This window comes from Portunus trituberculatus, chromosome 6, assembly GCF_017591435.1.
Source record: "Portunus trituberculatus isolate SZX2019 chromosome 6, ASM1759143v1, whole genome shotgun sequence".
Taxonomy (NCBI): Eukaryota; Metazoa; Arthropoda; class Malacostraca; order Decapoda; family Portunidae; genus Portunus; species Portunus trituberculatus.
The window spans coordinates 663,068-676,388 of record NC_059260.1 but is presented as its reverse complement, the minus strand read 5'-3'; the positions used below and the strand labels follow the sequence as shown (position 1 = coordinate 676,388).

The 13,321-nt window shown below is 39.7% G+C and overlaps 2 protein-coding genes across 3 annotated transcripts; both read left to right on the top strand.

Annotated features, from left to right (window-relative positions):
• The first annotated feature begins 2,838 nt into the window (after positions 1-2,838).
• Positions 2,839-8,603, top strand: LOC123516468 (cyclin-H-like). Of its 2 annotated transcripts, none has more exons than XM_045275796.1 (8): positions 2,839-2,903; positions 4,786-4,911; positions 5,378-5,428; positions 6,002-6,165; positions 6,519-6,720; positions 7,365-7,472; positions 7,871-7,997; positions 8,349-8,603. In XM_045275796.1, the coding sequence occupies exons 2-8, from the start codon at positions 4,795-4,797 to the stop codon at positions 8,576-8,578; spliced, it is 999 nt and encodes a 332-aa protein (XP_045131731.1). In that variant the 5' UTR covers positions 2,839-2,903; positions 4,786-4,794; the 3' UTR covers positions 8,579-8,603. The 2 variants fall into 2 exon arrangements, with proteins under 2 accessions (XP_045131731.1, XP_045131721.1); XM_045275786.1 differs by lacking the exon at positions 2,839-2,903 and adding an exon at positions 4,400-4,524.
• A 1,252-nt stretch (positions 8,604-9,855) lies between these two features.
• Positions 9,856-13,291, top strand: LOC123516477 (probable H/ACA ribonucleoprotein complex subunit 1). The gene is made up of 6 exons (XM_045275822.1): positions 9,856-10,043; positions 10,164-10,327; positions 11,038-11,151; positions 11,283-11,384; positions 12,069-12,177; positions 12,991-13,291. Exons 2-6 carry the CDS (start codon positions 10,166-10,168, stop codon positions 13,188-13,190), a joined length of 687 nt encoding a protein of 228 aa, XP_045131757.1. The 5' UTR covers positions 9,856-10,043; positions 10,164-10,165; the 3' UTR covers positions 13,191-13,291.
• Positions 13,292-13,321: the final 30 nt, after the last annotated feature.

The following is a 13,321-nucleotide window of genomic DNA, read 5'->3' as shown; positions in this document are numbered from 1 at the left end:
TTTAGTTCTCTTTCTTTTCTCTCCTGTTTCTTTTGTTGTCATCATTATCATTATTATTGTCATTTTTATCATTATTCTCATTTTTATCATTATTCTCATTTTTATCATTATTGTCATTTTTATCATCATTATTCTCATTTTTATCATTATTCTCATTTTTTTATCATTATTGTCATTTCCTCCCATTCCATTTCGTTCGAAAGGAGTAATAATAATAATAATAATAATAATAGTAATAATAATGATAATAATTCGGTTTTATTTCAATTTAGTGGCATTTTCATTAGTAATATTTCGTTCAGCTCTGTTTCAATAACAATTACAACAATTACAACAATTACAACAATTATTTATGTACATTTGATAACTCTGCATTATTTATTTATTTATTTATTTATTTATTTATTTTATTTATTTTATTTAGTTTATTGTCACTGAGCCTTTGCTAATCTTAATCTTGATCTTGCCTCTTCTCTCTCTCTCTCTCTCTCTCTCTCTCTCTCTCTCTCTCTCTCTCTCTCTCTCTCTCTCTCTCTCTCTCTCTCTCTCTCTCTCCCCACCCCCCCTCCTTAGTCAGTCCGTAAGGTCGATTTGTGCGTACATATCTTGCATGATTTTCACTCCTCGGTCACCAGAGCCTCTAGTCGATTTCGGTAACCCCCTCTCTCTCTCTCTCTCTCTCTCTCTCTCTCTCTCTCTCTCTCTCTCTCTCTCTCTCTCTCTCTCTCTCTCTCTCTCTCATATTGTAGTGTGTCTATTTTCACTTATTATTATTATTATTATTATTATTATTATTATTATTATTATTATTATTATTATTATTAGTTCTTTTGTACGGCTTTTTCTCTCGTTCGTTGTAAATATAACGTAATAATGAAGAGTAACGAATGGTGGTGTTATTATTATTATTATTATTATTATTATTATTATTATTATTATTATTATTATTATTATTTGTGGTTTAGTTGAGTTGTAGTTTCAAAAAAAAAAAAGAAAATGGACTTGTTCCGTTTTCTTTCATGTAAATAATTTTGTGTGTCGTGTCCAGTGTTGTCAAATTATTATTATTATTATTATTATTATTATTATTATTATTATTATTATTATTTACGGATTTATTTGTTATTATTATTATTTTCTACAAGTTAAGGAAAGAGGAAAGGAGAATGACAAAGAAAACGGGGAAGGAAAGATGGCAAAGAAAACGAAGACAAAAGAAAAAGGGAATAAATAAAGACGATAAGGGAATTCTTTCTAATAAATGAATAAATGAAAGGAAAATAAAAATAATAAAGAAAGGAAAAAGAAAATGTTGGAAAAAAATAACAAATGGTGATATTTTGACAAAGAAACCAAGAAAAAGAAAAATACAGAAATTGATACGAAGAATTTTGAGAAAGAAAATGGAAAAAAAGAATATTAAACCGATTCCAAGTTTCTTATTTTTTTTATTATTATTATTTTGAGAAAGAAACGAAAAAAAAATAAATAAATTGATTGTTTTTTTTTTTTTTTAGAGGAAATGAAAGAGAAAAAAAAAGGAAATAAAAAAAATAAATTGACACTAACAATTTTTTTGAGGAAATAAATCAAAGAAAAACAAACAAATAAATAAATAAAAAAAAGCAACCTTCGTGTCCATTTTCTTTTTTTAAATCAAACAAAAACAACAAAAAAAAGGAAGAAAGAAAACGTGTCTGAAACTTGTCTTGTCTTCGTCCAAATCAAGAACGAAAAGAAAAAAAAGAAAGAAAAATACAAATAATTCCCTAAATCTGAAGAAAACGTGTCTGGAACATGTCTAGAATGTCTTGGTCCGTGGTTCGTGGTCCGTGGTTCGTGGTTCGTGGTTCGTGGTTCGTGGTCCGTGGGTGGCTGGTTCCCTGGCCCCGTGGTGTGGTGGTGTGGTGGTGGTGGTGGTGGTGGTGGTGTGTACAGTTTCTTGTACAAAAGGAGATGAACTTTTTGTTATTAATCATTTTATAGAAGCCAATAAATAAACAGATGTAAAAAAAGATAGTCTGGTTTTTATTATCTCTCTCTCTCTCTCTCTCTCTCTCTCTCTCTCTCTCTCTCTCTCTCTCTCTTCTCTTCTTCTTCTTCCTTCTTCCTTTTTCTTTCTTCTTCCCTACCTCCATCCTTCCCTTCTTTCTCTCTTCCTTCTTCCTTTTTCCTCCTTTTCCTCCCTTTTTCCTTGTTTTTTTCTCTCCCTCTCCTCCTTTCCCCTCCTTTTCTTCTCTTTCTTGTCTACCTCCATCCTTCCCCTTTCTCCTCCCTCCCTCCTTTCTCTCTCTCTCTCTCTCTCTCTCTCTCTCTCTCTCTCTCTCTCTCTCTCTCTCTCTCTCTCTCTCTCTCTCTCTCTCTCTCTCTCTCTCTCTCTCTCTCTCTCTAATTTTGTGTGAGATAATGCATGCCACAGAACAGGATCTAGATGAGAGAGAGAGAGAGAGAGAGAGAGAGAGAGAGAGAGAGAGAGAGAGAGAGAGAGATGTGTAGTAAGATGAAGGAAGAGAAAATGGATAAAGAGAGTAAGGGCTTAACGAAAAGAGAGAGAGAGAGAGAGAGAGAGAGAGAGAGAGAGAGAGAGAATGTATTGCTCTCCTTCTCTCCTTCTTGGTCCACATTAACAAATCCAGAATGAATCTAGAAAACGCGTCTCGGTACTGAAGGGGTTAACACTTTAATCCCCCGGAAAAAAATAAAAATAATAATAACAACAACAACAACAAAGTAAGCAAACAAAAACAATAAAAACAGCAAAAAAATAAAAAATAAAAACAATAAATATTTCAAATTTTCGCGGGCTTTTCCAATTTTTCCCTCAAGACAAAATGGCAGACGAGGTAGACGAGAAGAGAGTCCTGTTCATTTTTCCCGCCATTTCTCGCTCCAAGCTCTCCCAGGTGAGTCATGTGCGTGGCTGTGTGTGCGTGAAGGCTGTGTGCACCTCTTGCTAAGGCCGTGTGCGTGTACGTTGCCTGTGTGCGTGGAAATATGTGTGTATGTATGGCCTAATGTGTGTGTGTGTGTGTGTGTGTTTTGTTGTTTCTTTTCTTACAAATTTGAGTTTTTTAGGGAGTTTGAATTATTAACCTCATTTTTTTTCCCACCAAGGACAATAATGTGATGAATTTAATAAGTTTGCATTTATGTGTGTGTGTGTGTGTGTGTGTGTGTGTGTGTGTGTGTGTGCTCGAAGCTTCACACCAAGGACACGCGAAGCTTCGAAGCCTGTGTGTGTGTGTGTGTCTGGCGGGCTGTGGTCGTGGTGGTGGTGGTGGTACTCCCCCTTCTTTTCTTCCCTTCCCTTCCCTTCCCTTCCTTCCCTTCGTCTTTTTCCTCCCTTCCTCTGTCCTCCATAGACCCTTGCTACTGTCAATAAAATGGTCTAATGGTACACAAATCTTAAGGTAAAAATGTGTCCCAGTACTGAAGGGGTTATTAATCTTGTGACCTCCATGGACCCTTCCTAATGTCAATAATGGTCTTCACTATCTCAAGTAATCCCCCAGTATGAGTTTCTAAATCCCCACATGGTGTACAAAATCACCAAATAGTCACCAGAATGAATATGAAAGCGCGTCGTGGTACTGATAGGGTTAACAAGATTTCTACACTATCAACTGGTGAAACGCTCTTGAAAACCCGACTGGTGATCTCCCTGGGATTTGATAAACAGTTGTGGTGAGAGAGGAAAGTGATTCTGAATGCTGGCTTAAGTCTCTCTCTCTCTCTCTCTCTCTCTCTCTCTCTCTCTCTCTCTCTCTCTCTCTCTCTCTCTCTCTCTCTCTCTCTCTCTCTCTCTCTCTCTCTCTCTCTCTGGTCACGAGTATAGTCCCCCTTTTCATTTGGCTTTTCTCTCGTTTTCTGTCACAAAGCAGACTCGCTTCTCACCAGCCAGTGTTTGCAGGGAGAACTGGTGAAAAAATGGCCAGTCTTCACTATTTTAACCCTTTCAGTACTGGGACACATTTTTTACCTTGAGATTTGTGCACCATTAGACCATTTCATTGACATTAGCAAGGGTCTATGGAGGTCAGAAGATTAATGGCCACAGTCTTCACTATTTTAATCCCCCACATGAGTGTCTGAAGCTGTATAAAATCACCAAATAGTCACCAGAAGAATATGGAAACGCGTCATGGTGCTGAAAGGGTTAATAATATTCAATTAAATTTTCTATAAGGACATAAGAAGAAAATGGAACGAGGAAGGGACAATAGGCTGTGTTTTGGTAGGTCTAGACGTGTGAACAAAGCTACTGTGGGGTGTCTTTGTAACACACACACACACACACACACACACACACGTCATAAAACAGGAAAAAAATGGAAAAAAAACACAAAAACGCACAACATGAAAATACCACATACAAAAAAAGTAGAAAAATGAAATAAGAAAATAAAAACTGCAAAAGAAAGAGAACTAGAAGAAAAAGAAGAATAAAATAGATAGAATAGTGATACCGTTGCAAATTATTACGATAATAAACACCAAAACAGAGAGAGAGAGAGAAAGAGAGAGGTAAATATAAAGCTAATGACCTTATTTTCACCTATTATCTCCCTATTTGACCTTGTGCAGTGTTGAGGTGTATAGAAACAGTGACTTTATTTAATTAGACTTTATTTTTTGTGAGGGGAGGAGAATTTAAAGTGTGTGTGTGTGTGTGTGTGTTATACATTTATTTTGATATGTAATAATTATGGACTTAAAATTTACACTTCTTTTGTCATTAAACTATTATTCTTACTGTGTGTGTGTGTGTGTGTGTGTGTGTGTGGGGGCGGCAGGATGTACGGCAGCAGCACACAGTTTCGCAGTTGGACTTTCAAGGACGAGCATGAATTGAAGCGGCTGAGAGTGCAGGCCAACGCGGACTTCATTGACAAGTTCGGAGCGGACATGACGGTAAGTTCAAATTGAGTCCCTAACTGGCCCTAACTTAACCTAACCTAACTCAGAAATGGCCCTAACTTTATCTAACCTAACTCAGAAATGGCCCTAACTTTATCTAGTCTAACTAAAAAACGGCCCTAACTTAACCTAACCTAACTCTTTGCTAACCTAACCTAATCTAACCTGTCCTAACTCAAAACTGGCCCTAATTTAACCTAACCCTAACCCAATCCAAATCCTAACCTAACTTGCCCTAACTCAGGACTGGCCCTAACTTAATCTAACCTAACTCTTTCCTCCATATCTCCCTCCACAGGTCTCCTCCATGATTCTCCCTCCATGCAGATCTTCCTCCATGTCTCCTCCACCTCTCCTCCAATTGTGACCATCATATCTTCCTTCCTTGATAGTTAAAATAGTAATATTATAAGATAGGCTCACATCAAAACCTTTTCTTATTTTATTTCACTTTTTCCAGGCGGAGCAGAGAATGCAGCACTTCCTGACGGCAGAAGAGGAACACTTGATGGTAGTGTGTGTGTGTGTGTGTGTGTGTGTGTGTGTGTGTGTGTGTGTGTGTGTGGTAAACTGTCACCCTCACCAGTATGTGTATCTCCATGACTCTAAGGCTTGTCTTCTCAAACCACTTCTGTGTTTCACCTCCTCTGTTTTCAAAAGGCTTTATCTAATTAACACAGGTTTTTCAAGAGTGTTTTTAAGGTTCTAGAGGCAGAGTGACAAGATTTCTGCATTATTAACTGGAGAAACACTCTTGGAAACTCCGCTAGTCAACCTTCTTAAAGTGCCAGTGTGTGTGTGTGTGTAGAGAGAGTGCCAATAGGAGTGCCAGTGTGTGTGTGTGTAAGAATAAATAAATAAATAAATAATAGAAAAATCAAATGGAAAATTAAATAAAGATAGAAATAGGAGTGCCATTAAGAGTGCCAGTGTGTATAGGAAGAAATAGAAGTAAAATAAAGTAAATAGGAATAGGAGTGCCAATAATAGTGCCAGTGTGTGTAGGAAGAGATAAAAAAAAATAAAAAATAGATAAATAGAAATAAGAGTACCAGCCAGTGTGTGTGTGTGTGTGTCTCGGCAGGTCAGGTCGTACGAACACTCTCTGCGGGACTTCTGCAAAAAGTTCCGAGATCCACGTGACGGACGGATCAGAATGCTGCCCTCCGCCACCACCACCGCCCAGCATTACTTCAAACGCTTTTACATCTACAATTCAGTCATGGATTATCACCCTAAGGAGATCCTGTGAGTACCCTACCCCCCCCCTCCTCCCCTCACACCTCTATTTTTCTCTCTCTCTTTCTTTCTTTCTTTCTTGCTCTCTCTTTCTCTCTTTCTTTCTTTTTCAGTTTCAGTTTTTCTGTCTCTTTTTCTCGTTTCTCTCTCTTTCTTGTTTCTCTCTTTCTCTGTTTCTCATTTCTCTCTCTCTCTCTCTCTCTCTCTCTCTCTCTCTCTCTCTCTCTCTCTCTCTCTCTCTCTCTCTCTCTCTCTCTCTCTCTCTCTCTCTCTCACCTCTCCCTCTCCCTAATGATCAAACAGTACACAAAATAAAAACTAACCTAACCTAACCTCTCTCTCTCCCTCTCTCCCCCAACTAGAGTGACCTGCGTGTACCTGGCCTGCAAGATTGAGGAGTTTTACGTGACCATTAACGATTTTGTCCACAACGTGAGAGGGGACAAGAAGAAGGCCATCGAAATTATACTAAACAATGAATTACAGCTAACTCAAGAGCTACAGTTTAATCTCATTATTCACCAGCCCTTCAGACCAGTGGAGGGATTGCTCATTGATATCAAGGTGTGTGTGGCGGTGTGAGAGGTGTTTGTGGAGTGTAGAAAGTGGTTTTTTGGGGTGTTTTGGTGTGTTTTTGGGGTACTTTTGGGGTGTTTTGGTGTGTTTTTGGGGTGTTTTGGGTGTGTTTTTTGGGGTTTTGGGGTGTTTTGGTGTTTTGGGGTGTTTTGGTGTGTTTTGGTGTGTTTGGGTTTGTGTTTTGGGTGTTTGGTACTTTGGTGTGTTTGGTGTGTTTTGGTGTGTTTTGGTGTGTTTTGATACTTTTGGGGTGTTTTAGTGTGTTTGGGGGTGTTTTTGGTGTGTTTGGGTGTTTATGGTACTTTTGGTGTGTTTTGGGGTGTTTTTGGTGTTTTGGTGTGTTTTGGGTATTTTTGCATGTGTTTTGGATACGTTTGGGTGTTTATGTGGTGTTTTGGGATGTTTGTGGAGCTGCAGTATAATCTTACCATTCACCAGCCCTTCAGACCAGTGGAGGGGCTGCTTATTAAGGTGTGTGTGTGTGCGGGGGAGGTGTGGCGGTGTTTGTGGGTGTGTGAGTTGGGTGTCTGTGTGTGTGTGAGTGTGAGACGTGAAGTTCCTCCCCCATACCCATCCCCCCCTGCCAATACAGCTCCATTCCTCACCCCGCCATCCCCTCCTCCCTCCCCCAGACCAGGTTTCCACAGCTGCACGACCCGGAGAGGCTGCGTCCATACATTGAGGATTTCCTGGAGAGAGTTAACCTGACCGACGCCATTCTTCTCTATTCTCCCGGCCAGGTGTGTGTGTTTACCTGTTTGTTTACCTTTTTACCTGTTTGTTTATTTGTTTATTTGTCTCTCTCTCTCTTTTTTTTTTTTTTTTTTCTATCTGTCTATCTATCCATTATTCTTCGTCTGTTCGTCCGGCCAGGTGTGTGTTGTTTACCTGTTTGTTTATTTATCTGTTTGTTTTTTTCTATGTCTATCTTTCTTTTTCTTTTTTTTTTTTTTTTCCTTTTTCCTCTCTTATTTATCTATCTCAATATCTGTCTATCTATCTTTCTATCTTTATCTAACCTTACTTCAGCTCACCTAACCTAACCTTACCTCACCTCACTTGACCCCCTCACCTTACTTGTCCCCCCCACTTCACCCCTCCACACTCCCACCTGACCAGCCCCTCCCGTGTGGCACAGATAGCGCTGGCGGCGGTGACCACAGCGGTGAGTCGGCTTGGTGAGAACTTGGACCATTATGTGACGGACATTCTCTTCCCGGAGGAGCAGAAACACCACCTCTCCGTCCTTATCGAGGCCGTCAGGAGTAAGTCTTTCCAATTTTCTTATTTTCTTAGTTTTTTCCTTTTGTTTTCTTTTTCTTTTTTTTTTGTGAGGAAAAGAAAGGATCCTATTTTTTTTCTTAGTTTTTCTTTTTTTTTTTTTTTTTTTTTTTTTGAGGAAAACAAAGAATCACATTTTTCTCTTCTTTTTTATTTATTTATTTATTTTTATTTATTTATTTATTTAATAAGGAAAACTCTCTCTCTCTCTCTCTCTCTCTCTCTCTCTCTCTCTCTCTCTCTCTCTCTCTCTCTCTCTCTCTCTCTCAATCTCCTTCCTTCCTCCCACCCATCACCCATCACCCATCACCACCCATTCCCCATCTTCTCGGCAGAAATAAAGAAAATGGTGAAGAACACGGAACCGCCACTGTCGGACTCTGTGAAGAAGGAGATAGAGGCCAAATTAGAACGCTGCCGAAATCAACAAAACAACCCAAATTCATCACAGTATCGCGCTAATTACTCGGAGTGGGATGACGAGGACCTCCCCATCGCCTCCTCCCCCTTCAGCGGCGATGTGTCCATGGGGGTGGAGCGAATTAGATCTCCCTCGGCTTACTAATGGTTCATTGCCAGGATTCGCCACATTTTTGCCACAGTTTGCTAATATTTGTCTCTTCTTCTTTCTCCTCCTCCTCCTCCTCCTCCTCCTCCTCCTCCCCTTTTTTTTTTTTTTTTTTTTAGTTATTATTCATTTTTTTTTTTATTCATTATTCACCACAGTTTGCCACAGTTTCCACCTCCTCCTCCCTCTTTTTTTTTTTTTTTTTTTATTATTCTACACCTCACCACACCTCACCACAGTTCACTAGGGCAAGAAATGGTTGGTTTGGGGTGAGGTTAAGGGTGGAGGGGTGAGGGGATGTGAGGTTAGGGTGGGTTTGGGGTGAGGTTAGAGTGGGTTTGTGTGTTTTGGGGTGTTTTACACACACACACACACACACATATATATTCATTCTCTCTCTCTCTCTCTCTCTCTCTCTCTCTCTCTCTCTCTCTCTCTCTCTCTCTCTCTCAAAGCTAGACTAGAGTGTGTGCGTGTGTGTCCAGGCAATGAAGGAAAATGTGGACAGTTTCTCATGAATTGAAAAGAAAGAAAAAATAAGGAAAAAAAATTGAGGTGTTTTGTTAAGATAAGTTTGAATAAAGGTCATATTTGTATCAGAATTTTGATGTTTATATTCCTCACACCAGCAGTTGTAGTGGATTAGGAGTGTTTCCCTTCCTGCTACTACTGCTACTACTGTTACTATTACTATTACTGCTACTGTTCCTACTACTACTACTACTACTAAAGCGCTGTTATTCTTACTACTACTACTACTACTTCTGTCATTATGTTTTCTCTTACTACTACTATTTCTATACAATCACTACTACTACTACGACCACTACGATTTTGCCAAAGGTCTTATGTTGATATTGCTAACTATTTATCAAGCATTATATATATATATATATATATATATATATATATATATATATATATATATATATATATATATATAGAAAAAAAACACTTGATGAATGCATATACTCTTAGAAATAACACACACACACACACACAAAGTTTGCAAGTACACAAACACAAGTAAACAATTAAAAAAAAAGTTAATAAAAAAAATCTGCACATTCATTTTAGGGAAGAAAAATAAAATAAAAAGGAAGAACACACACACACACAAATTTACAAGTACACAAATACTCACAAACAATAAAAAAAAAAACGATAACAAATCTAAACATTCATTTTAGTGAAGAAAAAACAGCAAAAAAGGAAAAAATAAAAAAAATAGTAGAAGACGCGTGACATATTTTCCAGAGCAAAGGAAACACGTGGGTTTGTTGATACGCGGCGCGGGCGGTGAGAGAGAGGGAGAGGGAGAGCTAGGGAGAGGTGAGAGGTGACTATTCTTGCCGGCTGGTGAACGTATCTCTGGTTAAGTGGCCATATTGCAGTGAGAGGAAGGAAGAGGAGAGGAGAAGAAGAACAAGGGAGGAAGAGAAGAGGTAGAAAGGAAGAAAAAGTACGTATGTGTTTTTTTTTTTTTTTTACTCTCTCTCTCTCTCTCTCTCTCTCTCTCTCTCTCTCTCTCTCTCTCTCTCTCTCTCTCTCTCTCTCTCTCTCATTTCCTTTGTGTTTCCAGCAATGTCGTGGCGAGGAAGAGGAGGTGGCGGCGGCGGTGGTGGCTGGGGAAGAGGAGGAGGAGGCGGCGGCGGCGGCGGCGGCGGCGGCTGGGGAAGGGGAGGTGGTGGAAGAGGAGGAGGAGGTGGAAGAGGCGGATATTACGACCAAGGACCACCTGACCATGTGAGTGTGTGTGTGTGTGTGTGTGTGTGTGTGTGTGTGTGTGTGTGTCCATCCTGAGTCAGTGTCACCAAGTCTTGTCTGTATCTTTTCCCTACAGTTCACTATCTTGCACATCATTATTGGGTCTCCTCTCTCCCGTCTGTCCTTCAAAGTTGGTAGTTCCATTTCCTTTCTTGATGTCCTTCTGCTTGTATGATCACCACACCACACCACACACACCACTGCTGCATATTCTAGCCTCTATCTTATTCCAGAGGTTACGATCTTTTCCATCACAGTCTTGTCCGTGTAATTGATCGCCAGCCTGATGTTGGTTAGTGTTCTGTGTGTTGCAGCATATGGTGGACTGTTGTGTTGTGTCTGTGTGGAGTCAGGCTGTCTTGTATCACCACTCCCTCCTCTTTCTCTTCACTCTTTTTCATTATAATCTCTTCTCACATTTTGTATTCCCATGTTGGACTTATGTTACTCGTGTGTGTGTGTGTGTGTGTATATGTTTATATAAGAGGACAAAACTGGCCAAGGGCAACAAAAATGACAATTTGCTCTCCAGTCTCATTATAGATTTGTAATTACATTGATCACTTACATTTTCCTCCTCTTCCTCTTTCTTTTCCTCCTCCTCCTCCTCCTCCTCCTCCTCCTCCTCCTCCTCCTCCACTTCTTCTTCTTCTTCTTCTCCTCCTCCTTGACATATGTCTTCCATACAGGTGGTGCCATTTGGTAGTTTGGTGAACACTTGCCAGGGTGACTTGGTGTGCCTAGTGTCTCACCAGGATGTGCCACACTTCAACGCACCAATCTACTTGGAGAACAAGGAACAGGTGTGTGTGTGTGTGTGTGTGTGTGTGTTCTATCTCTCTTCTTTTCTCTATCTTCACTCTTCTCTATTTTCTCTTTTTTTTTCCTCTCTCTCTTTCTCTCACTCTCACTCTCACTCTCTTTTTCTCGGCAGATTGGCAAAGTGGACGAGATCTTTGGCACAGTTATGGAAAAATATGTATCGGTGAAACTCAACGAGAACATCAAGGCGTCCTCCTTCAACCAAGACTTTAAGGTGTGTGTGTGTGTGTGTGTGTGTGTGTGTGTGTGTGTGTGTGTGTGTGTGTGTGTGTGTGTGCTTCCTCACTTTTTTTTTTATGTAAGAGGAAAACTAGCCAAATGCAACAAAGATATCAAGTTAAAAGCACCCACTCAGTTGCCAGTTCCCTTACAGAGCCATTACAATTAGCCAAAGGTTGGGGACATGTCTTTAAGCTTCCCTTGTGAATGAAGTCAAGTTCTGTGTGTCTGGGGCCCTTAGGGAGTGAGATTAAGGGTGTCTCTAAGGGTCTAAGAGTCTTTAACCCCTTCAGCACCATGACACATTTCCATATTCATTCTGGTGACTTTTTGGTGACTTGATACAGCTTCAGAAACTCATGTGGGGGGTTAAAATAGTGAAGACTGTGGCCATTAATCCTCTGACCTCAATAGACCTTTCCTAGTGTCAGTAAAATGGTCTAATGGTGCACAAATCTCAAGGTAAAAAAAATTCTGGTGACTATTTGGTGATTGTTTGCTCTCTCTCTCTCTCTCTCTCTCTCTCTCTCTCTCTCTCTCTCTCTCTCTCTCTCTCTCTCTCTCTCTCTCTCTCTCTCTCTCTCTCTCTCTCTCTCTCTCTTTATTTATTTATTTATTTATTTATTTATTTATTTATTTATTTACTTACTTACTTACTTACTTACTTACTTACTTACAGATCTACATCAACCCTGCCAAGTTGCTGCCAATCCACATGTTTACAAACAGTAAGCCTTCGGGGCGTGGTGGTCGTGGTGGCAGGGGTGGTGGAGGCAGAGGAGGGAGAGGTGAGTCTGGTGGTGGTGGTGGTGGTGGTATGTGTTTTTTTGGTGAGCTAGCAAGTTGGCAGCAGTGACCTCCATAGACCCTTGCTAATGTCAATAAAATGGTCTAATGGTACACAAATCTCAAGGTAAAACTGAGTCCCAGTACTGAAAAGATTAAAGTAGTGAAGACTGTGACCATTAACCCTCAGACCTCCATGAATCCTTCCTAATGTCAGTAAAATGGCTTAATGGTGCACAAATCTCAAGGTAAAAATGTGTCCCAGTATTGAAGGGGTTAAAATAGTGAAGACTGTGGCCATTAATCTTTCTTAATGTCAATAAAAATGGTCTAATGGTACTGAAGGGGTTAAAGTAGTGAAGACTGTGGCCATTAATCTTCTGACCTCCATAGACCCTTGCTACTGTCAATAAAATGGTCTAATGGTGCATAAATTTCAAGGTAAAAATGTGTCCCAGTACTGAAGGGATTTTACTCTTGATTTTAAGATTAGCTACTCTTTTTACTTTTTTTTTTTTTACTTATTTATTTTCTATTTATGGTGGTGTTTCTAAGAGCAGCTACTCTAATGATCCTCTTTATTACTCTTTTCTTTTTTTTTTTTTTTAATCCCTCCATTTCTACTTGTTCCTTTTTTTTTCCTTTTTTTTTCTCATTTTCATTTTTCTTACTCCTCTTACTCATTCCTTTATTTACTCTTTTTACTCTTCCTATTTCACTCTTGTTCTCTTTTTTTTTTTCTCTCTCTCTCTCTCTCTCATTTCTCTTCACATAATGTTGGTATTGTTTCTAAGACTTGCCTTGTCCCTCAACAGGTGGCGGCTTTGGCAGAGGAGGAGGTAGAGGCGGCTTTGGAAGAGGAGGTGGAGGTGGAAGAGGAGGAGGAGGAGGGTTTGGAAGAGGTGGAGGAGGAGGGTTTGGAAGAGGTGGAGGCGGCGGCTTTGGAAGAGGAGGAGGAAGAGGAGGAGGAGGAGGGTTTGGGAGATCTGGTGGTGGTATTTCAAAGAGGTACTGAGAGAGAGAGAGAGAGAGAGAGAGTGTGTGTGTGTGTGTGTAATTTTAAGGGGGTAATTAAAAGTCAAGTTTGTGACAATACATCTTTTGTTAACAAGATAACGAGTCATGTTTTTATTATTCACACTTTTT